This window comes from Remersonia thermophila, chromosome 5 (assembly GCF_042764415.1).
Source record: "Remersonia thermophila strain ATCC 22073 chromosome 5, whole genome shotgun sequence".
Taxonomy (NCBI): Eukaryota; Fungi; Ascomycota; class Sordariomycetes; order Sordariales; family Chaetomiaceae; genus Remersonia; species Remersonia thermophila.
Genome location: NC_092221.1, coordinates 2,155,748 through 2,178,675, shown reverse-complemented (window position 1 = coordinate 2,178,675; position 22,928 = coordinate 2,155,748). Strand labels below are relative to the sequence as shown.

Genomic DNA, 22,928 nt, shown 5'->3' with positions numbered 1-22,928 from the left:
ACAACCCGCGACCTCTTTCACAAATCCAATGGGGGAAACCAAGGAATTGTACGGTGGGATTTGGAACCAAACCCCTGAGACATAGGACACGTGCTTGGGGGCCCCGCTGGTGTGGTGCGGAGCATGGGACGTAACAGCTATGTGAGAGCGCTGCGGTCAGTTGCCGAATTAGGAAATTGTTACAGGAGATCGGTGTCGATCCTCGACGTGTCGACTCACAACGTGCTCTTGGGCCATGCGGGCGGTGACGGGGCGGAGGGTCGAGGAAGCAAGCGTTGGGCAATCGGCGGCGGCCTATAAATCTCCCCCGTCGAGGCCGTCGGTGGCGACCAGAGGCAGCGCTCGTGGCCGTCTCGTGTCGCAACCCTACGGGACCTCCGACCAGAAATGCTGCTACAAACCTGCGCCGTGGCCGCAGCCTGCCTGGCCGCCTCGCTGCCGGGCGTTGCCGGCCAGACCTTTCAGCGCCTCGGCACCTGTCCCGACCTCGGCTGCATCCTCCCGCCGGACCAGCAGGACTTCCTCCCGGGCCAGGAGTTTGACATTCGCTTCGAGATCCACGCCCCCCAAAACGGCTCCGAGGCGGCCGTTCCCAACGCCGTGCCCGATGCAAACTTCAAGGCCACCATTACCAAGGTCGGCGGGAAAGGCAAAGGCAAAGGCAAAGGAACGTCCCCCGAGAGCATCGCCGCCTTCTTCGGGCGCAAGACGGAGCCCGCCCTCGAAACGTGGACCTTTTCATGGTACGAGGACCTGTTTGCGCGAGACGCCAGGAAGCCGTCGGTCGTGCGGGTGGCGTCCCGTGCCTACCGCCGCGTGGCGCTGTACGAGCCGGGCGACTACGTCGTCAACCTGGAGTATACGTATGGCGGGCAGAAGAAGACCACGACGGCAACGTGGACGGTGCGGCCCCTGGCGACCAAGAAGAAGGCCAAAAACGTCATCTTCTTTATCGGTACGCTCGTCCCGCCGCTCCAGCTCCTGCCTGGAGCGAAATGGACAAGGCAACGCGGACGAGGTGGTGCTGACGGACGGACCGGATCGTAGGCGACGGCATGACCACCAACATGATCACGGCGGCGCGGCTGCTGGCGCACAAGACCGTCAATGGCCGATACCAGAGCCTCCTCGCGCTCGACGGGTTCCCGGTCCTGGGACATCAGATGGTGAGCGCTCATCGTTTGACGACGACGACGACGACGACGACAACAACGACGGCTTCTGTTGCTGACCGGCTTTGTAGACGCACTCTATCGACACGTTCATCACCGACAGCGCCAATTCGGCCTCTGCATTGTACAGCGGCCACAAGGGCTCGGTGGACGCTCTAGGGTGCGTTGGATGAAGGAAGAAACCGGCGTTGGACAGGCTGAGTTCGTTGGCTGACCGGCCCTTGCAACGCAGCGTCTATGCCGACTCGTCCCCGGACCCGCACGATGACCCCAAGGTCGAGACCATTGTCGAGCTCTTGAGCCGCATCTGGGTACGTCCCGACGCCGCTCGTATCCGCCAGCCCTTTTTTGTTGCGAGCGGCTCCAAGTTCTAACGGCGACCTGTTTCCCTAGGGCTCTGCGTGGGGCGCCGTATCGACGGCCCACATCTCCGACGCCACGCCCACGGCGCTCACCGGCCACTCCCGAAGGCGTTCGACGCTGGGCGTGCTGGTGGATCAGGCGCTCAACGGCGTGCGGAACTACTCTTGGACCAAGACCGGCGGGCCCGACGTCTACTTTGGCGGCGGCGCCGAGCAGTTCATCCCCGGTCCGGGCTCCTTCCAGGGCAAGGACTACTACCAAGAGTTCGCCAACCAGGGGTACAGCGTGAGCTGGAACCGGACGGCGCTCCTGTCGGCCCCCAACAACAAGAAGGCCCTGGGCATCTTTTGCAAAGGCACGCTCCCCGTGTGGCTCGACCGGCACATCTTCCCGGACCACGTCAACTCGCTCAACAACCACCCCTCGGGCGCCAATGGCCCGGCCAAGGACATCCCGGGCCTCAAGGACATGACGCTCAAGGCCATCGACGTGCTGCACGCGCGCGGCGGCAGCAAGGGCTTCTTCCTCATGTCCGAGGCGGCCTCGATCGACAAGCAGATGCACGCCATGGACTACGACCGCGCGCTGGGCGAGCTGCTGGAGCTGGACGACGCCATCCGCGCCACCATCCAAAAGCTTGAGCAGATGCGCATCCTGGACGATACCCTGATCGTCGTGTCGGCCGACCACGGCCACGGCTTTGGTGAGTCGTCCCACGGAGGAGGAGGAGAAGAAGAAGAAGAAGAAGAAGAAGAGGGGGAGGGGAACAGACCCCCGCGCCCCAAAAGGACCCTGATGATGATGATGATCCAAATCCGTAACGCCTGGCCGCTAACCTCACCTTTCCCCTCTCCTCCCCCCCACCCGCGCGCAAGACGTCTTTGGAAGCTCCGACACCAAGTACGCCGCCGCCCAGACCGACCCTCGCTCCAAGCGCAACGCCATCGGCGTGTACGAGCGCTCCGGCCTGTCGCAGTACGTCCTCCCGCCGCCCGCGGGGACGAGCTACGGCACGGGGCCCAACTTCCCGCTCAACTGGGACCCGCGGTACGTCCTGGCCGCCGGCGTCGTGGCCCACCCGGACATGCGCGAGTCGCACGGCGTCGGCCCGCGGCCTCGCGCGGCGGCCTACATCGGGGGGCCGGGGCAGGCCTACGCGAGAGAGACCGAGGGCTTCCTCGTCAACGGCACGCTCCCGACGGACCAGCTCCAGGGCGTGCACTCGCTGACCGACGTGCCCGTGTACGCCATGGGGCCGTGCCAGGCGGACTTTGGCGGGACGTATAACAACATCGACGTGTTTTTCAAGATTGCGGGGTGCCTGGGCCTAGGGCACGGGACGAATCGAACGAGCCGTGGCTAGGGAAGAAGAGGGCATGTTGTCTGACCCAACGGCGGCGAGAAAGCCGCCGGGTAGACAACAATGCGGCGTCGGTGAACTTGTATGAAAACAAATCACGAGTGAGCGTAAAACTATACGAGAACATGACTTAAAGATGGATAGGGGCGAGGTCGGAGATGGAGGCGACCCCGCCCCCCCCCCTTCCCCCCCACCCGCGTGCCGAGTCCCGGATCCCGGGTCCTGGGTTCTTCCCACGCCAACCGGAGCCGACGGCCCACATTTTCCGTTCTCGGCGCCCGGGCATGCCCGTTTGAGCTCAACAACACAACCGGAGGCAGTCCGGCAGAGACATTTACTTGTTGGACACGCTTGACCAAGATTTGCGGGAACAGACGGGGGAGAATCGCTGTCAGAAAGCAATGGTCAAAGGCCCTCCCTCAGGCCTAAACATGTAGAAGAATGCATCGTTTGTCCACGCGGACGGCCCCCTTGCACATGCGTTCTGAGCCATAACCTCGTGGCCAAGGTCACGTCAATGAAAAAGACAAAGAAAAAAAAAAAAAAGAAAAGAAAAGAAAAGACAAGAAAAGGCAGTGTGAGCTAAGATTCTCCCTATGCCTGTCTACGTAGCGTCGTAGCGAACGGTCCAACCTCCTGCCACGTCCCAGCGTTGCCATGTCCCGTCGTGAACCGGTTCCTTGATCCCGACTGTACTACGCCCAGCAACCCGAAGCCCGTACCCACTTCCCCTGCCCATGTTTCTCCGTCCCGAAAAAAAGCCAAGAACCCATTCCCAGCATTCAGCAGTAGCGACAGTGGCCGTAATCGTACTCATCCCCGAGGAGAGCCGCGGAACCGTGCGCCCACGAAGCAGGCTGCTGGGCCACAAAGAGGTTGTCGCTCTCATCCTCCTCTGCGGCCATCGAGCGATGCTGGTGAGCGTTGTACGGATACAAAGGGGGTTGGTAGCGAGCTTCGTTGTGGTGGTAGTGGTGGTAGCGGTGGGGGGCCGGATGTTGGTCGCCAGACCGGCAGAAGCTTGCTTGTGTCGCCGGGGAGTGGCCGTGGGAGGCGGGGTGCTGGCTGTGGAAGGGAGCCGCGGGGCACTGTCGGTTCCCAACCGCGTGGTCGTTGCGCGTGCCCGTGCCGTCGGGGCAGGGCGTAGCGCTCTTGACGGCGGTAACCGTCGAGGGGGCAGGCGGGGTGAGGACCAAAAACGTCGGAGGGCTGACCGACGTGGCGGCCGAGGGAATGCCGACATCGGTCTTGACCTTGACGAGGGACTTGTCGTCCTCCTCCTTGACTGCGGGCTTCACCTCCTCCTTGATCACAGGCTTCGCCTCCTCCTTGAGATCCATCTTGATGTCGACGCCGCTGTGCTTGGAGTCGGACTCGTGGTCGGTGTCGGTGGCGTCGTCGAAATCATCCTCCCTTTTCGCGGGCCCCTTGGTCTCCTCCGTGGCGGCGGCGGCCTTTTTCTTGTGCTCCTCCAGCTCCAAGCGGGCAGCGGCGTGCTTGGCTTTAAGCTCTTGCTCTAAGGCGTCGGCGCGCGTTAGCCTTTCACAAATGTGCCACGGGAAGCAGAAAGCGGCAGGGCGACGTACCAAACTTGTAGTACCTTTTGTGCAGCTTGCCGACGTTCGGAGAAAAGTTGCCCAGACAAGTGTTCTGGAAGTAGTGCTCAGCTGGTTCTGTCAGCGGATTGCTGGCCAAAACCAGACGGAACGACACGGGGAGAAAACCTACAGACGCAGAGGTGAGTGTACTGGCGACGGGCCGTGTCGCCCATGATGGCCTGCATCTGCTCGGCGACCCAGTTCCAATCGCGCTCCTCGTTGTTGCGGTCATCGCCGAGGCGCTTGGCCGTGTGCGGGATCAGCTGGCGCCAAAAGACCACCTCCTCGTGGCGGGACCAGGTCTTTCCGCCCATTTTGACAGGCCGAGAGGGAAAAGAGGGTGAGGTTGAAGGAGGTTGTGAGGGAAGAAGCGGGATCTAGAACGCCTGGATCGCTGCAGAGGGGAGGTTGGATGGCTGTTGATCTCTGCCGAGTGGGCGTTGGTTGATAGAGGATCAAAGAGGAGGGTGGGAGGAGGGGAGGATGAAGGATTTCTTATAGGCGAACAGGACGGCGCCGGAGCTCCTCGAGGTGAGGTCTTTCATCCCAATGACAATAAGGTCCTGCCATGATCAATGGCTGCATAATCCAACTCGAGCGAGCCATTGTGAAGAGGCCCTGAAGAACACGGCCCTATCCAGCCGCCTCATCTGAACTTTGTCAAGGGCGTAGAAAGAAAGCTTCCCCATTCACGCGCCTCGTCCATGTTTCTTGACCGGGCACGGCCCGTCCCGAGCCCTGGCAATAGCCAAGGAACAAAGAGATGGCCATTCTTAAGGTTTTCCAAGAGCCTGACCCTTCTCGGCCAGTTACCTGTACCGAAAAGAGAACATGCCATTGATTTCAGGACCTTCACTCGAAAGGTCCCTGAAGAAACAAGAGCGGTAGAATGAACCACCTTACATATCTCGGTCGCCCCATGGATACCGAACCGACGAAACCCCCGACCAAAGGTCAACAGCCACCTTACCTCCCATGAAAGCTGTGCTGCCCTCGATGACGTGAAACAACCCCTACACGGATGCATGTGAATAGGAACCGACCCTTCGTCCCGAAATTCCAAGGGATGTGTTGGGTCGCTTGTCGCTTATCCAAGACGCAGTCAACGCGGTGCTCACTCGGTTGCCCGTCACAAGGGGCCGAAGCCCAGGCACTGAATGGAAACTCGGCACAATCGGGTCACGCGAAATGCAAGAGAAGCACTGTTTGTTGGGAAGAATTGCAGCCCGCAGAGCGGCAGCGTGTGCTACTCGAAGGGGCTTGAAGGCTCGGGGGCCGAGAATCCCTGTGCTCTGAGCCAGGGCTCCAGTTTCCTCTCCGCCCTCGAGAACTGGAGAAGCACATCAGCGAGAGGTGGCCATGCCAAGGATGGAGGCACGAGCGGAACTTACAATGCTCTTCTTCTCGAGAGGCACCACGCCATCCTTGACCCAAAGACCCCAGCTGCCCAGCATGTTGGCGAGCATCATGTCGGTCGACAGACGGTCGCCAACGACGGCGATGTGATGGGGCCCCGTTACCCCCGTTTCCGGATGCCTGCGGAAGTAGGCCATGATCTCGTCGCCGCAGCCGGGCTTTTTTACGTCGTGCGGGAGGACCTCGATCCCGGTCGCCTTGGTGACTTCGGCCGCCATGCGGCCGTCGCGGTCCCAGCTCGTTGCGCCCGCGGTGTTGGACACGATGAGCAGGCGACGTCCTGGGTAGGCGGCGCGCAGAGCTTCAAAACGAGCCTTTTCCCATTCAGCAGGGTGTCATCGTAGGGCGAAGCGAAGCATGCAAAAACCAAGCCCCGAGAAGTCGAACCAACGCCAACAAAAAAAAACGATCATGCGTCTTAGTTACCTTGTACGGCCCATGCACTTGGTTGTCATCAGGGACGGCGAAGCAGTCATCCTTGTCGAGCACCACGGCTCGAATGTCGACGGGCCTCCCTGGCTTGGAGAAGGCTTTCCCAAGGGGCACCGGCAAGTCTTCAAAGGTTGAGACGGTGGCGTGGGGGAGGCATAGCGAGGGCTTCGCCAACAGCCGGAAGATGTTGAGGGACGCTGAGAGGTTGAGGTTTAGACCACCCATGGCTGCCTTTGCATCTCTCGACTCGGCGTGGACGGGTCTCGAGTCACGTCACGCCCGTCTTTTTTGGTTTGTTTTTCTTTTCTTCTTTTTTTTATTCCAACGAGATTGATGTACCGACTCCAGCCAGAGTCAGTGTCACTCAAACTCGGGACTCGGAACGGGAAGATGTGAAGTTGAACCCTCGAGTCTTGGCAGACGCATGTGAGAGGGTAGGTATTAGTGCACGGACCACGTATTTTTGGGGGGGAGAAAAGGATGCAAGTCGCGTCTTGACGCGTCTCGGTTACAGTAACCTTACGTCTCGGTCGTAACGTCATTGCTGGTTCCAAGTCGGTTTCCTCCCAGTTTTCATTCATCTTGGTCGAAGACCTACCATAGCCACCGGGACAAGACCAAGCTCAAGCGTGACAGCAATGGCCCGCAGCAAGGCCGTACAAACGGCGCCCATACAGCCCGGCTCCCGAAAGCGCGCCTTGTCGCCCGCCGACCCCTACGAGGTTCCTGCAGACGACGCCGAAACCCCCAGGCGACGAAGGCGAACCGAGCCATCCACCACCATCGCCGCGGCGAACGGCCAGCATGGCCATGGCAACCCCAGCGACTCGCCACCCAGCCCTCAGCGCACGCCGGCCAAGCGTCGAGGGCGACCCCCCAAGGCTGCCGGCGCCGGCGCCGCAGCAACACCCCACAAACCCGCAGCGACCCCCAAGAGCGCGAGGGAACGCTCGCTCCCCGCGACGCCGCTGAAGCCCAACGGGATAGACACGCCAAGCAGGCGGACCATCGCCGACAGGTCGGCCAGGAGGAAGAGCGCCCGGGCGCTGATCGATCGGGTCATCGGCGGAACGGTCAGCGACGACGACCTGGAGGACGACGCCATCGCCCGCGAGATCTACGAGTCTAGCGAAGACGACGACGCCGACGGCGAGGATCGGGAAGACCAGGACGAGGAGAACCCGGAGCCCACGACGCCCTCCAAGACACCAGGAAGGAAGCGCAGGACCGCCAGGAGATCGCCGACCCCCCCGAGAGATCTCCCTCCGCACGAGCAGTACTTTTACCAGAACAAGCCCGGCCTGGCCAAGACCTCGGGCAACACCCTGGCCTCCCTCAACCTGCTCACGCACGAAGAATACTTCTCCATCCTCCGCCAGCTCAAAGACCCGCACGCCGCCGACGTCCAGTTCCTCGAGTCCCTCCACGCCGAATCCTTCCCCCAGTGGGCCTTCGAGCTGTCCCAAGGCTTCAGCGCCTGCCTCTACGGCTACGGCTCCAAGCGCCGCCTCCTCCACAGCTTCGCCCGGTACCTCGCCGCCCAGGACCCCTCCCACAAGATCGTCATCATCAACGGCTACGTCCGCACCCTCAACGTGCGCGACATGCTCTCCACCATCTCCGCCGCCCTCCCCCCCGCCGACGGCGCCGCCGACAGCCACCCCTCGGCGACAACCACCCTCGCCTCGCTCCTATCCCACCTCGCCACCCTCCCGCCCGCCCCGCAGCTCACCCTCCTCGTCAGCTCCATCGACTCCCCGCTCCTCCGCGCCAAGCCCGCCCTGCAATCCCTCCTCGCGGCCCTCGCCGCCCAGCGCCCGCGCGTCCGCCTCGCCTGCACCGCCGACACCCCCGGCTTCCCGCGCCTCTGGGACGCCGGCCTGCGCGCGCAGTTCGCCTTTGTGTTTCACGACTGCACCACCTTTTCCCCCTTTGCGGCGTGCGAGCTGGACGCCGTCGACGAGGTGCACGAGCTGCTCGGGCGCCGGGCGCGCCGGGCCGGAGGCAAGGAGGGCGTCGTGTTTGTGCTGCGCAGCCTGCCCGAGAACGCGAGGGCCTTGTTCCGGCTGCTGGTCGGGGAGGTCCTGGTGGCGATGGAGGAGCAGGGCGGCGCGGGAACGCACGACGACGACGAGGTCGCCGTCGAGTACAGGATGGTGTACAACAAGGCGGTGGAGGAGTTTATCTGCAGCAGCGAGATGGCGTTTAGGACGTTGCTCAAGGAGTAAGCCGTTTCTTTTTTTTTTTTTCTTTTTCTTTTCTTTTTCTTTTTTTCTCTGTTCTTCGTCTTGGAGCCGATGGAAAAGAGGAGGTACAAGACCGACGCTGCTGACACGGCCACCACCATCGCAGGTTCCACGACCACCAAATCATCACCAGCTCCAAGGACTCCCTCGGTACGGAGCTGCTGAGCCTCCCCTTTAGGAAAGACGAGCTGGAGTCCATCCTGGAGGAGCTGGTGTCATGATGATGACGATGATTGATGATGATGTGGATGTTCGCCACGACGCTGTTACCGTCGTCTGTCCGCAACGTGGCGATAGCAAGGACGGGCGTGGCGGGCATGGCGCGCGGAGCGAAGTGCCAGCCAGCCCGGAAGGCGGCGGATATACCCGACCGAGCACGCTTTTGGCGTCTTTTGAAATCAAGGAGCCCGGCCGGGACCGGGGTGTTGTTTCCAGGGACCCGTTCGGCATGAACCTCTCTTCTTTTCCTGGGGTCAAGGCGCGGTAATCCTTCCTACCTGCTTGGCCTACAACCGCACGGCGGCATCGGGCCCATGACTTGGCCGGCGCCGGGAGCCGTGACGAAGGGGCCACGGCTCCTGTCCTGGATGACCAGGTTGCACGTTGGAGAGCCTTGGACCGAGGGGCGCATTGGCCGGCTCGCAACGAGACGCAAGAAATATCATGCTATCCTCCTGATTCAGCCGATGCCGTCGTGATATTGTCGTCATGTGATAATATCGTGTTCTCGGCTCTGTACCGGGTGGCCTTTTGGAGCTCAGCGCTTGGTTCACAGCGAATTGCAAGTTGCTGTCGTGGGCATACGTTGGCTCGGAGCGAACAGCAGACCGCCGTGAATCGCTGCCGTTACATCTCTGGCCGAAACCACCAAACCCGGCTTCATGGCACTCCTGTCCTAGACGTCATCTTTCCCCACAAAGCAGAGAGCCATAAGGAGAAGGGAGCAACATTCCACCCAAAGTCAAAAACCTGCCGTCCTCGGCAACCATGGGATGAACCACCAAGGGATGAGGTGGGAGAAACACACAATGTCACAAGCACAATGTCACATGCACAAAGCAAAAAGGAACCCAAGAGTAATGCAACTGTTTTTTTTTTTGTCGGACCTCTCAGTATAGACTGTGGTCTCTCGAGTCATGAAGAACCGACACGCCGCGGCTGGATTTCCCATCCATGCCCGGTCGCTTTCATCCCGAGTTGCTCTCCCTCTGCCAAAGCACCGGCGTACCTCGACGACGTGCCCCGTGGGGGCTTCCCCATGTCGTCCTTGCGCCCGTCCTCTCGCAGAATCCTCGTAGTCCCGGTCGCTGGTTGATCCCAGTGGCCAACAATTGAGAAAAGCCAGGAAGCATCAGTATCCCCTCTTCCGGCCGAAATCATCAAAGGGGTATCATGCTCTTTCATCATCCCTCCCACTTTCCTCAACTGCCAGAAATATTACCAGTCCATCTCGTTGAGCACCTCAGGAATGCCTCCCGAAATCCTTCCTGACCTGTGAGACCTCTTCCCATCTCCCTCCGGCCGGGGCTGAGCATGGCCCAGCCAGCAAGAGATAAAGACCGAGAAATCCACTTTTGTCTATAAGATGATGCGTCGTAAACGGCGAAAAAGGAAATAAAAGAAAAAAAAAAAAGGAAAACCGTGCGGCGTGCCATGACCTCCCCATTTCTATGTGAACGCACCAAGCCCTCTCCGAAAAGCAGGCCCACAAAGGGCAGAAACGACGATGCAGGTTGACTCAAGGATCCGGCGTGTATGGACCTCGTCAACCGGGCCTGCGATCCATCCATGCCATCCCCGGCATGGAGGGCAGTGCGCATTGCCGACGTTCCAATGTTTCTGGTCTAAGGGTATCAAATCGTCTGAATGGGAGTTTGCCGCCTCGAAGAGGCATGCAACGCCCGATCTATCGTCAAAGCCAGATGGGGGAACCTTCGCGTCGAAAAACTGCCGGGTTCCCGTCGGAAATGAAATAGTCATGTCGCCGCATTAGAAAATTCCACCGGTTCTGCAGGTGGAAACCGAATTCATGATGGCGTACGCGTAAAAGATAACGAAGGAAAAGAAACGAAAATAAGAGGATGGCCGGGGATGCCGCCCGCAGCCACCACAATGGCGTCGTAGATGCCGTGATGGTTTACCACCAGGACTGGCCGCCAGGGCCGCCGGGGTTTCCGTAGCCGCCGCCGTAGCTGCCGTAGCCGCCGCCGCCGCCGCCGCCGCCGTAGCCGCTGTTGGGGCCGCCGTAGCTGCCGCCGTAGCCGCCGCCGCCCGACGAGTGCGGGGCGCCGCCGAAGCCGCTACCACCGAAGCCGCCGCCGCCGCCGCCGCCGCCGTACTTGCGGAAGTCGGTGTTGCCACCGCCACGGCCACGGCCGCGACCGCCACCGCGGCCGCCGCGGCCGCCGCCGCCGTAGGACGACTCGCGAGCAATGGTCTCAAGGAACGAGGGAACCTCCTGGTTGGCCTCCTTGAGCAGGTCGATGAGCTCGCGGACGATGCCGCGGTTGCCGCGGTTGAAGAAGGCCGTGGCGATACCCGTGTTGCCGGCACGACCGGTACGGCCAATGCGGTGGACGTAATCGTCCACGTCGGTGGGCAGGTCGTAGTTGATGACGTGGGTGACGTTGGGAATGTCCAAACCACGGGCAGCGACGGCGGTGGCGACAAGGATGGGGCACTTTCCGTTGCGGAAGAGCTCGAGAGCCCGCTCGCGCTCGCGCTGAGTGCGGTCGCCGTGAATCGAGGTGGCCGGGAAGTTCTGGTTGATCAGGAAGTCCGAGAGAGAGTCGGCCATGCGCTTGGTCTCGACGAAGATGAGGGTGAGACCGGTGCCGTGGGTGTGCAGGATGTCGAGCAGGACGGAGCGCTTGTCAACGTCCTCAACGTACTCCACCTTCTGGGTGATGTTCTCCGAGGTGGAACCGACGCGGCCGACCGACAGGAAGACGTAGTCGTTCAGGAAGTCCTGGGCGAGCATCTGGATGTCGCGGGGGAAGGTGGCCGAGAACATGAGCGTCTGGCGCTGGCCGGTAGGCGGCATGTCCTCGCCCTGGACGATGCGGCGGATCTGGGGCTCGAAACCCATGTCCAGCATGCGATCGGCCTCGTCGAGAACGAGGTACTTGATGTTGCACAGCGAGATGCGGCCGCGCTCAATCAGGTCGACAAGACGGCCCGGGGTGGCCACCAGGAGATCGCAGCCGCGCTCGATCTGGCGGAGCTGAGAGCCAATGTCGGCACCGCCGTAGACGACGCAGGGGCGGACCCACGAGCGGTAGGCAAACTTGCGAGCCTCGTCGTAGATCTGGGAGACCAGCTCACGGGTGGGAGCCAGGATCAAGGCGGTGGGGTACGCCTTGCGCTGGCGGTAGCCACCGCCACCCTGGGGAGGGATGGGCGAGGGGCCCTGGACGAACGACTGGTGGAGGATGGGGAACAAGAAACCGCCCGTCTTGCCAGAACCAGTCTGGGCGCAGGCCATGAGGTCGCGGCCGTTGATGACGATGGGGATCGAGTACTTCTGGACCGGGGTCGGGACCTTGTAGCGGGCGAGCTCGATGTTGGAGAGAAGGTGGGGGTCCAGCGGGGGGTTGCTGAACGTCAGGACGGGCTCGGGGATGTCGCGGCCAGACGGAGTGACCGGGATCTCGTCGTACTTTTCGAAGTTGATGCCGGTGTGCTGCTTGCTCGGGTCGTCGGCGGTGCCGAACAGCTCGCGCTCAAGACGCGGGTCAGGAGCGCCGACGATGTGCTTGCCTTCGACCCAACGACCTTCGCCGCGGCCGATGGGGCCGCCGCCGCCGCCGGAGCTGGGGCCACGGTACGAGTTGCGGTTGAAGCCGCCGCCGCCGCCGCCGCCGCCACGGCCCCAGGACTGCTGAGGGCCATCGTAGCCGCCCCAGCCGCCGCCGCCGCCGCGGACATCGCGGACGTCGCGGACGTCGCGGGTGTCGCCACGGACATCGAAGTTGTTGTTGCTATCCATCGAGTTAGCGACTTGATACGCGGGCCTGCGAAGGTATTAGAAAAGACGTACCTGGCCCAAGCGCTGTTGTTGAGCCCGTTGTTCATGGGCGAGCCGCCCACGCTACCGCCCTGGGGACCGTTCGCGGGAGGGGCATTGTTCTGGGCAGCCAGCTTGTTACGCAGGTGCGGAGGGATGTAGGAACGGGTGGCGGGCTGCTGCTGGGGAGCCGACTTGGACTCGAGAGACAGGTTGCCCATGCCGCTGCTGATTTGGTCCGCCATGTTCTTTTTTTTTCCTTCGGAACGGTCGGGTCAAGTGGAAGGAGGTAGGGTTTTGGCGAAATCGGAAACCGGTCGTTCGTTTCTCAGCTCTCGACTCGAACGCTAGGTCCTGGCGAGAGGGGCACGGAGAGAGAACGGTCGAAAATCGACACAAGTGTCGGGTAAAGAACGAAGAAAAATCGAAAAAAGAACCGATGCTTCCTCGTTCGTCGAGATGCCGGGGATTTTGCTTTTTTGTTTGTTTTGTCGGTCGCGAAAGACGCGGGCCTCGACAAAAAAAAATTATTATGAGGGAGATACCCTTCGAAGAACCCGAGATGAAGATCCTCAAAAGGAAAAAAGGAAAGACGAGTTGTAAGAGAAATTTGGGATGGAATGTGGGTTTGGATTCGAAAATCCTTTGGGGGGGGGAGGGGGGTTGTTTGGGGAGGAGGAAGGGGAAGAGATTTTAGAGCAGAGAGATGGGAGGCGCAAAGTTAAGAAAAAAGGGTTCTGCTTGTCTGCCCGCTAGGAGGCGGGCCCACTTTCCCAATCCAGCCAGGCAGCGGGCACCTGAAGGCCCCGGGTTTCCAATAAGCAGCGAGCAGGGCGAACGGCCGCAGAAGGACCTGCACGCCCCAAACCCTGGCCGAATTTTTCATCGGTCTGTGGGATGTGGCGACTTTGTGTTGTGTCTGCCCCTTGGCTTCCCGAACCCGACGTGCGGCACACGACCGACAGACAGGATACCTGGCGATCGGTGGGTGGTGTGGGGGGAGGGGGGGAAGGGTCTGGCTCCCGTCCAACGGCGACGCCTGGGAAGGTCGTTTCCGGTGGTGTTCCTGTGGCGACCATGCGCCTTGGAAACTCGGGCTCGCCGGGGGGCCTTCTTGGATTCTTCCCTGAGGTGTGCAGGCCTTCCCAAGCGTCACAGGGCAGGGCAACGGTCGCAACGGAGTGTGGCGATTCCTGGGGGTCGACTGCACTGGCGGTCCCCGACGCTGGGGGGGGGGGGGGGGGACTTGGCCTTTGCTTCATACGGTGTACGGTAGTACGGTAGTTATAAGTACCGTTAACCAAAGTGCGCATCTACTTCTACTATACAAGCGATGGTCACTTTCTCCGGTACCGCCCTACCTACCAGGTAGGTATGTAGGCTGTTTGCCGAGAGGGAACCAGACAGCCGTCACGCCGGCGCAAAAGGGGGGGGGGGGGGGGGGGGGGGGAGAAGCACGATAGAAAATCCCGACGTCTGCTTAATTCAGGCCATGAGAAATGGTGTAGTTTTCGTTGATAGACCGCCTAGAGTACATAACCCCATCATGTGGATGGTCGCTTGAACCATCTCAGATGGCGCCGTTGGAGCGACGGCAACACACATACATACATGCACAGCACAGCAGTGCAACGTCTTTGATGCCGAGAACTTGGGAGTGCTTGGTTGGACGCCATCACTCACCGCCTCCCGGCGGCTGCTGGCCTTATGTTCCCGGTTCTAGCTAGGCCCAGTCTCACCCTGTGCGTGGTGGACGTAGGCCCAATCCAAGCCGCATGCTACCCTACTCCTATTCCACGCAGCCACATGTCATGGCTTGACATGCGGCACAGCTGAGCACCAAAAACGCCCCGTGATATTTGTGGGTCTCTTCGAGCCGAGCAGCAGCTTTCTTTTCTGAGATATCTACTGCCGAAAGTAGCCTGCCCATCTCCCGTCGTCGGGGAGTTGCAAGCCGAACTTGCATCCATCGGTGTTCTTGCAGGGTACATACGGTGGATGGCGGGGCACAACTCCAAGCCCTCTCAGCGACCCTGGCTGCCCGCCGGTACCTCTAGCACTGCAAAAGCGGCCACTCGGAATGTTCGAGACGAGCTCGCGTCGATCACGATAGGGTTGGAGGCGAGCCAGGGCTTTGGGCGTCCGGATGAGTCTGATCGCCTCAAGACGTCGTCCTTCGTTGCAGGAGTCAGGGAACTGAAACTCGAGAACTGCAATGTGGGGCCGCAGCCGTCACAGCTTCTCCAGGGCCCGACGGCGGGAAAATGACTGATATCGCATGGACCCGAACCCCTCTCTCTCCCCACGACGCCTGGAGCGCGTGCACTTTTGCCTTCAATAACGTAGTATCATACTACATGCTCAGGTCGTCACCCTCTCCCCCTCCCCCCCAGAAACCCCATCAATCACGTGTCCCTGACCACCTTGTCGTCCTCGTCAAACGGCATCGCTTTGATGCCGTCCTTGGTCACCGCCTTGACCGCCAACCCCTTGAAATCAATCGGTAACCTCCTCTTCAGCTCATCGGAGCAGAGCTTGAGCAGCCTCAGGCCCTCCTCGAGCGAGATGTTTGGGTTGTGGTGCTTGTCCAGGAGCGATAGGCAATAGTATCTGTGGGTGACAAGTCAGCCGTCCGTCGCCTCGCAAGACAGAAAACCCCGGGAGGGAGCGTCGTACTGGGCATAGCCGTGGGCCGCATAGGGCACCTTGGCCAGGGACGCGAGATAATCCAGCCAGTACAGGCTCGGCTTGTTGGTGATGGGGTCGACGCCGCCCAGGAGGAGGTTGACGCTGTACGGGTTCCGCGACCGGAGGCTCGAGGCGAGCTCGCCGCGGACGAAGTGGGCCAGGGCCGAGGGGGACAGCTCGCTCTCGTTGCGCATCGAGTAGAGCTGCGAGTTGGCTTGGATGTACTCGGCAAATTGCACTGTGGTTGGGCTCCCGCGTTAGCTCAAGGCGGAACCGCGGGGCATGTGGGCATTGGCAGCCACCCACCTGTGTCGCCGGGCTCTCCGGAAAAGGCCAGCAGTGTGTGGTCGTTCAGCTGCCTCGTCTTGTCGTCGGTGGCCTTCAGGATGGTCGGCCCGCGCATCGCAGCCTTGGACGCTGCGATCAGGGTGAAGTCCTTGCCGGTGATGCCGAGCAGAACCTCCCTACGAATCGGGGTCAGCGGAGGGGACGAGGTGGAATACACGCTCCGGGCGCAACGTACATTTTGGCGGCGGCGGATGGGGTCGGATGGTGGTGTTGCGCTGGTGTGCTGTGGTTGCGGTTGCTGTGTGGAGGAGAAGGAGGAGGAGGAGGCGGTGGTGGTGGTGGTGGTGGTGGTGATGGGTGGTAGTGGTGTTAACAGGATGTGCTTCAGCTTCGGCAGCGGTTCAGCAGTTCGACCTCCCGCCCGCAGCGCTGGAGCTCCAACAGGCAGCGGCAACGCGCAACGCTGCCCCGTCCAGTCCCAGTCCTGGGTCGTCAGCCGTCAGTGGGGCGGCTCGGCCAGCAGGTCAGGTTGCTGATGGATGGGGCGGCGCACGGGCCAAGACAGCCCGCGCTTGTCGCGTCAGGCAGCCCCACACGGCGGCTCGGCGTCGGTATCGGTCTCCACCGATAGCTCGAACTTTTTCTGGGACTGGGTTCAGAAATTTTGATGCACTCCAGGCGACGCCATCTGCTGGTGCAGACAACATCGCCAATTGCCGACCCAGCGGCCCACGACAGCCACCATGTCGTCCTTTTTCACCACCCCGGCATCTCAGAAAAAGCGAAAGCGCACGGCCGTTGCCGAGGCGCCCAAGAAGCGTCTGGCCACCGTCAAATCCTCCTCCAAAGCCGCCTCCAAGCCCGCCTCCAAGCCCTCCAGCCGAGCCCCCGCCAAACCCGCCGCCGCCCCCAAGAAAAAGGCCATTGAGCGAGACGAGTCAATATCAGGCAGCGATCTCGACAGCGACCAAAGCGACGATGACGTTTGGGACCGGAGCGGCTCCGAGGACGGCCCTGACGAGTCGTCCGACAGCGAGGGAGAAACGGCCGCCGAGAAGCGCTTGAGGCTCGCCCAGCGCTACCTCGAAAAGGCGAAAAAGGAGGTGGAGCTGGAGGACGAGTACGCCTTTGACGCGGAGCAAATCGATCGAGACCTTCTCGCCGAGCGGTTACAAGAGGATGTGGCCGAGGCCAAGGGAAAGGTCTACCGACGGCTCGCCTCCGAGCTCAACTTCTCCGGCGCGTCGCACACCCAGTTCCGCTGGAACTCGGGCTCGGTCACCTCGGTGGCCGTCTGCGCCCCCTACGCGTACACCACGACCAAGGACGGCTACCTCACCAAGTGGAAGCTGCAAGACCTCCCCAAGGACCAATGGCCGCAGACGACGCGCAAGAAGCCCAAGAAGCCGCCCGCGCCGCCCAAGAAGAGACCCGAGAGGCTATGCTTCGCCAAGGCGCAGCCGGCCAAGGTCAAGGACAAGAACTACAAGGGCCACACGAGCGCGCCGCTCACCGTCCGCGCCTCGCAGGACGGCAAGTTCGTCGTGACGGGCGGGGCCGACCGCCGCCTCGTCGTCTACAACGCCTCCGACCTCACCCCGATCCGCGCCTTCACCCAGCACCGCGACGCCGTCACCGGCCTCGCGTTCCGCCGCGGCACCAACCAGCTCTTCTCGTGCTCTCGCGACCGCACCGTCAAGGTCTGGTCCCTCGACGAGCTCGCCTACATCGAGACCCTCTTCGGCCACCAGGATGAGATCCTCGACGTCGACGCCCTGGGCCAAGAACGCTGCGTCACCGTCGGCGCCCGTGACCGCACCGCCCGCTACTGGAAGGTCGCCGAGGAATCCCAGCTCGTCTTCCGCGGCGGCGGCGGCGACGGCGGCGGCGGCAGCAGCAGCAAGAAGCACAAGCTCCCTCCCGGCATGGACCCGGCCTCGGCCGCCCACGAGGGCAGCATGGACCGCGTCGCCATGATCGACGACGAGATCTTCGTCACGGGCAGCGACAACGGCGACCTCGCCTTGTGGAGCATCCAGCGCAAGAAGCCCCTGCACGTCGTCCCCCGCGCCCACGGCATCGAGCCGCCCATGAAGCCGTCCGACGCGTCGGCCGACGAGAACCCGGACCCCAAGGTCGTGCCGGCCCCGCAGCCGCGCGGCATCACCGCCCTTCGCACCATCCCTTACTCGGACGTGATCCTCAGCGGCAGCTGGGACGGCTGCGTCCGCGTCTGGCGGCTGAGCGAGGACAAGCGCAAGATCGAGGCCGTCGGCGTGCTGGGAAGCGATGCCGTCCCGGCCGTCGTGTCAGCAACGGCCAACGGAACCGGCGACAAGAAGGTGGAGGAGGAGGAGGACAAGGGAGCCGGCGGTCGGGACAACATCGTCCGCGGCATCATCAACGACATTGCCATGTTTGAGCGCGGCGACCGCGGCCGCGACGGGCTCTGCGTTGTCGTGGTCACGGGCAAGGAGCCCCGCCTGGGCCGGTGGAAGGTGATCAAGGAAGGCCGCTGCGGGGCGGTCATCTTTGAGGTGCCGAGGATCCAGCAGCAGCAGCATCAGCAGCAGCAGCAGCAGGGGAGGAAGCAGGACAAGGACAAGGAGCAAGGCGTGGAGGAGACCGGCAAGGCGAAGCCGAATGGGAAGGGCAAGGGCAAGTCGAGGGAGGTGGATGACGACGACGACGACGACGAATGAGACGAGAAGGCGAGTAGGTTGGGTGCTGGCGGGCGGTAGACATGTGTTGCATAGTTTTAGGCGCATAAAACGTTGTTGATATGTTTCTTTTTTTTTTTCTTTCATTCGGTCAATACCCGAGGGGAGGCAAGGCGCGAGCACATGTCGTTTCCTGCCTGTCCTCGCCGCTTCGCCGTCAAAGATGTACAACACGTTGCCGAGCTTTTCGACGATGCATGCATGCATGTTCCTTACACAACTCTTTTGGTGTGCGTGCATGGCCATGTTCTGTTTGTTAGTATCCGGCAGGCTGGCTTGTTGGCTTGAGAGGGCTGCTCGGCCGGCACGGAAGCCAACCCCCCTCTCCCTCCCTCTCCCTCCCTCCTGATCTCCCTACGTCGTCCCAAGCATCAACCCGCAGCCTGGCGCTAGGATGATGCAACAAAGAGACCAGGGAAACGCAGTGGCTGGCGGCATGAAACGTTACAAAGAACTGCAAAATCCGCCAAAAGAACCGACCGTTCGCTCGCTCGCTCCCATGTATTTCTGCATGGTACTCTAATTCGCACAACCCCCAGGACAGCGCGCATGGACACATCAAGACCGTCTCGTCCCCTCCCTTCCGCCCCCTTCCTACACCTCCTAGGCGCACAAGAAGACGGCGGTGACTTTGTGTAAGGATAGACGTGGGAAGCAAGCAGGCCGATCGACGAGGGTGGCAAATGGACGCGACGCAAAAAGAATGAGTAGGCATTTGGTTTGATTCGCGGACAGGTATCTCTAAAACAAACACACTCCGCATGTGGTGCATGCAAACGCTTGTCAACCGACGGGAAACCCAGAAAAGGAGAAAGATAGCCACCAGCATACAGCATCCAGCATCCAGCAAACCCCGACCATCCATCTATCGCATGTCCCCCGCCGCCCTCCCCCCCATCCCATCACGCATCGTCTCAACCCGATAGGGCCCGTTCTCGTCCTTTTTCAAGTGAGATCAATCGGATCCTGATCCCTCACCACCTCCGCCGCCACCACAGCCGGTTCCAGCTCCGGGCTCCCTGCGGGACGAAGCCGGCCGCTGGTGTACTGCTTTGGGCGGGCCCCGCCCACGGTCTTGCGGGGACGCGAAGCGCCTGGGAAGATGGGCGAGGAGACGGTGGTTCTGGCCGAGGTCGGCGTGAGCGCGCTGCGGCTGCGCGACGCGCGGGCGCTGGTGGAAGAGGTGGAGAAGGCGGCGGCGGGCGGGATGTCGACCTCCTTGACGTCGTCGTCGGAGTCGGGTATGGTTTCGATGAGTTGTACCTCGTCCTTGTCGTCGCCGCCGTCGTTCGGGGGCTTGGACGAGGCGGTCTGCCTTCGGGCGGGTTCCGCGTCCGCCGTTTCTATCGACGTCATGACGATGTCCTCCCCGTCTTGATGAGGCTTCGGCGGCAGGATGGTCAGCTCCTCGTCCGAGGCCGCAGCAGGTTGCGCCGCGAGGGGCTGCGGAACGAGCGGCTTCAGGGACGCTCCCCCGCGCGTTGACGGAGAAGAAGGGGCTTCCTTGCCCTGGTTCGCCAGGGGATGCGCAGGAGAGGATCCGGGTGCTGAACTTCCACCCAGCCGGGCCCCCGAGGGCGGCACGCAGCCAGGCGTGGTGGAGGACGGCTGCCTCGAAGATTCCGTCCCTGATAATCCGCCCTTCTCGCCGGCGCCGTTGCGCAGTTCGCTGGCGTCTCGGGATGGCTGATGGGGGGATGGTGCGTTGGATTTGGAAGCGGACCTTGCGGCCAACGCCGCCTCGCGCTTCTTCCTGATCTCCTCGAGCTGATAACGCTTCTGCTCCGACAGGATCGTATCTCGCCAAAGCTCCCGCAGCTTCGAGGGATCAAAGTTCCAATCTGGACGCTCCTTCTGGAGCAGCGTTTCGATGAACTGGTCGGGGTTCTTGACGAACTCCTGAACGTACCCGAGAAGGTAGACGCCGCAGTCGCAGAGGTTGTTTTGCTCGGGGATGTTCACGGCCTTCATGCCGAGCTGCTGAGGAGTCTCGGCGATCTCCTTGTTCCGCTTGTGCTTGAACTCGGCAAGGAGGTACTTCTTGAGATGGCTGATGGCCTGGGGATGGGTCGACCCCAGGGAATCGAGGGTGATGATCCTCGGGTCCTTGGGGTTCGATGGCCTGGCGCCTGCTTTCGGCTTCTTGGCCCGCCTCGCCTTGGGGCTCGAGCTGAGCTCGGCGCTTCCGTCCTTCTCGCCAGAGACCAGATCCACGATATCCGACTTGACCATCTCGACCTCGGCGACCGCCGCCGGGCTTGCGCGAGGCGAGCCGGGTTCGTTCGGTGGGAGGCCTGTCATTTCCACATCTGCCGGCACCCCGTCGGCCTTGGGTCCCGGGGTTTCCGGCTTGTCCAGGTCCTTCCTCGCATCCGGGTCCAGCCTCCCCGGGTTGCAGATGATGGCGACCCACCAATGGTAATGTTCGTTGACGGGGACGACGATGTAATCGTACGACAGCAGGTCCACCTTGGCTGTCCAGTTCTTCACGCCGTCGTAATTGATCGCGCCCCTGCTTGCTTTGAGCTTCTCGTAGAAGAAGGAATTGTGGAGGTACACCCTCTTGTGCAGGTCCGGGTGCCTCGAGTCCAGCTTGTCGAACAGGTAGCGGAGGCCGTACCCGATGAGGTTGTCGTTCAGGCATTGACCCTCGTCCAGTCGAGGAATGTCTTCCTTGTTGACCGTCGTGCGTGCAAAAATGAGCGGCATCTTCCAGTCCCTTGCCCAGTTCGGATTCTCCTCCGACCAGCGACGGATCGCCGCCGGGGGAGGGCTCAGGGACAAGCTCATCTGCCGTGCCCTTGAGAGTCGCGTGCTCGGGCGAGAAAAGACGCTCGAGCGACCCTCTTCGAGCAGCGAGGGCGTGCGCTGCTGCAAGGATTGTCGCATCTGGGCTCTCGGCGGAGATCGCACAGCCTGGCTGGCATTCGGCGGAGCCGTCGCTGTTGGTGGAGGTGGCCCTGTGCTCCATGGCGAGGCTGTGGGCGGCGTATCGGCAGACGACGGCCGTGTTGCGCCTTTCTCTTGGGCCTTGTGGATTTCGCCTTGCATAATCTTCCACGTCTGGTCGAGCTTCGAGCTGGTGGAGGTCAGTCTCCGGTCCAACAACGAAAAGGGAACAAACAAGCCTTACCCATCCTGCATCTCGGTGACTGCTATGCCGGGTATGTTCTCGCGAATCCACTGGACGAAGCCAGCGGCATGGGCCATGTCCGAGAACTCGATCATCATCTTCGCCCCGATCTTCATGGAGGGGCTTTGTTCCGTAGACCGAAACATCCTCACGAACCGTGAGCTTGGATGATGACTAAGGCTGCGCATGGTTTTCGGCGAGACCTTGAGCCACTCGTAGGGTGCTGCTTTCCCGCCATCCTTGGTGTAAGGTCTCAATTCCGAGTCCGGCGTGGGCTTCAGGAAGCAAGGATCCTCGTCGGCGTTCAAACCGTAGCATAGATCCGGGTTGCAAACGGCCGCCGTCACAACGAAAGCGCCATCCACGGCCGGCTTGCTTTGAAACCTGGTCCGCGTCAGGTCTCCTCGTCGCGAAATGCTGGCAGATGCTGGCTCTGTTGATGCCTCCGCGGCGGTTGCAGCGCCCGGCTTGGGTTGTGTGCCTTGGGGCGGCTCCTCGGAGGACTCGGACGTGTCCTCGATGCCGTCCACGACTTCGCGGCTCGAGCGCTTTTTCCCCCTGGCGGGTTGGGACGTTCGGTTCAGCATGCCCTGGAGGATTTGGCGGTCGGCAGCATCGTGAACGGCGGCGGGGCCGGGCTTCTGACCCAGCGTGGCCGCGAGGCGCACGGTTCGCACCTCGCCTGTCGAGGCTCGCGGCGGGCCGAGGGAGTCGAAATCGTCGTCGATGGATTCGGACCTTTGAGGCATGCCCCTCTGCGCTCCGGACTCTCCATCCCCCCAAGACGCGGTCGCCGGTTGCCGACGGGACCGTCTGTTGGAGCGGCCATCTCGTCTTGTCGCCGCCTCCACGCTCTGGAATTCGGCGACGCCAGGGGACGTGGACTGGGCAAAGCTCGACTGGCTCCCCTGCCGCTCCGTCCTCGCTACCGGGACCTGGTCAACATCGACGTCGTCGTCCTCGGGGTCTCTCGGCCGCGGGCTGGGGTGGGTGAGCTTCTGGCGCTTTGGCGACGAAGGGGTGCGGGGCGCGGGGGCGGTGCTCGGCGGAGGAGCTGTACAGCCGGGGTTCGAGTTCAAGGTGTCAAGGTGGCGCGCTGGATTCGAGAGAAACCCCTAGAGACAAGGCCGTTCGTTAGCCTCCCCAGGCAGGAGGGCCTAGGGTCGAGGGCGAGGCGGAGCGCACCGTGAACTTTCTGAGGTGGTTCATCCTGACTGCACCCTTCAAAGACCTGGAGGAGGGGAGAAGCGGTCCAGCGATTAGCAAGGATGGCGGTGTCGGCCGGCGCGAGCTCGAAGGCGTGGTCCATACCCATAATCGGGGAACGAGTGTGCAGTTCGATGGAAGTCGAGGGAGCTCCTGGGGCGATCCTGGGTCAGAATCTCGGGTGCAGGGGACGCAAAGAACGAGCCTTGGAGAAAAACACACTTGTTGGGCCGGGGTGGTGCATCCTGAGGGCTCGGGGGAGCGTTGTGGGCCAGCTCGGGGTCGGGTTCGGGTTGAAGT

At 62.0% G+C, this 22,928-nt stretch overlaps 8 protein-coding genes across 8 annotated transcripts; 3 read left to right on the top strand and 5 right to left on the bottom strand.

Moving 5' to 3' along the window:
• Positions 1-387: 387 nt before the first annotated feature.
• Positions 388-2,898, top strand: VTJ83DRAFT_5821 (uncharacterized protein; the record flags this gene model as incomplete). The annotated part of the gene is made up of 6 exons (XM_071012464.1): positions 388-955; positions 1,048-1,166; positions 1,244-1,332; positions 1,405-1,483; positions 1,566-2,238; positions 2,411-2,898. 6 exons carry the CDS (start codon positions 388-390, stop codon positions 2,896-2,898), a joined length of 2,016 nt encoding a protein of 671 aa, XP_070865196.1.
• Positions 2,899-3,677: 779 nt separating this feature from the next.
• Positions 3,678-4,807, bottom strand: VTJ83DRAFT_5820 (uncharacterized protein; the record flags this gene model as incomplete). Its single annotated transcript, XM_071012463.1, has 3 exons — positions 3,678-4,411; positions 4,482-4,562; positions 4,624-4,807. 3 exons carry the CDS (start codon positions 4,805-4,807, stop codon positions 3,678-3,680), a joined length of 999 nt encoding a protein of 332 aa, XP_070865195.1.
• A 932-nt stretch (positions 4,808-5,739) lies between these two features.
• VTJ83DRAFT_5819 (uncharacterized protein) lies at positions 5,740-6,566 on the bottom strand (the record flags this gene model as incomplete). The annotated part of the gene is made up of 3 exons (XM_071012461.1): positions 5,740-5,823; positions 5,885-6,223; positions 6,336-6,566. 3 exons carry the CDS (start codon positions 6,564-6,566, stop codon positions 5,740-5,742), a joined length of 654 nt encoding a protein of 217 aa, XP_070865194.1.
• Positions 6,567-6,979: 413 nt separating this feature from the next.
• On the top strand, positions 6,980-8,808 carry VTJ83DRAFT_5818 (uncharacterized protein; the record flags this gene model as incomplete). Its single annotated transcript, XM_071012460.1, has 2 exons — positions 6,980-8,565; positions 8,694-8,808. 2 exons carry the CDS (start codon positions 6,980-6,982, stop codon positions 8,806-8,808), a joined length of 1,701 nt encoding a protein of 566 aa, XP_070865193.1.
• Positions 8,809-10,724: 1,916 nt separating this feature from the next.
• On the bottom strand, positions 10,725-12,838 carry VTJ83DRAFT_5817 (uncharacterized protein; the record flags this gene model as incomplete). Its single annotated transcript, XM_071012459.1, has 2 exons — positions 10,725-12,567; positions 12,627-12,838. The coding sequence occupies 2 exons, from the start codon at positions 12,836-12,838 to the stop codon at positions 10,725-10,727; spliced, it is 2,055 nt and encodes a 684-aa protein (XP_070865192.1).
• A 2,160-nt stretch (positions 12,839-14,998) lies between these two features.
• VTJ83DRAFT_5816 (uncharacterized protein) lies at positions 14,999-15,684 on the bottom strand (the record flags this gene model as incomplete). Its single annotated transcript, XM_071012458.1, has 3 exons — positions 14,999-15,203; positions 15,270-15,519; positions 15,588-15,684. 3 exons carry the CDS (start codon positions 15,682-15,684, stop codon positions 14,999-15,001), a joined length of 552 nt encoding a protein of 183 aa, XP_070865191.1.
• Positions 15,685-16,312: 628 nt separating this feature from the next.
• VTJ83DRAFT_5815 (uncharacterized protein) lies at positions 16,313-18,271 on the top strand (the record flags this gene model as incomplete). Its single annotated transcript, XM_071012457.1, has 1 exon — positions 16,313-18,271. One exon carries the CDS (start codon positions 16,313-16,315, stop codon positions 18,269-18,271), a length of 1,959 nt encoding a protein of 652 aa, XP_070865190.1.
• Positions 18,272-19,234: 963 nt separating this feature from the next.
• Positions 19,235-22,737, bottom strand: VTJ83DRAFT_5814 (uncharacterized protein; the record flags this gene model as incomplete). The annotated part of the gene is made up of 4 exons (XM_071012456.1): positions 19,235-21,368; positions 21,423-22,537; positions 22,608-22,653; positions 22,736-22,737. Coding segments are annotated over 4 exons (3,297 nt in total).
• Between the last annotated feature and the right edge of the window lie 191 nt (positions 22,738-22,928).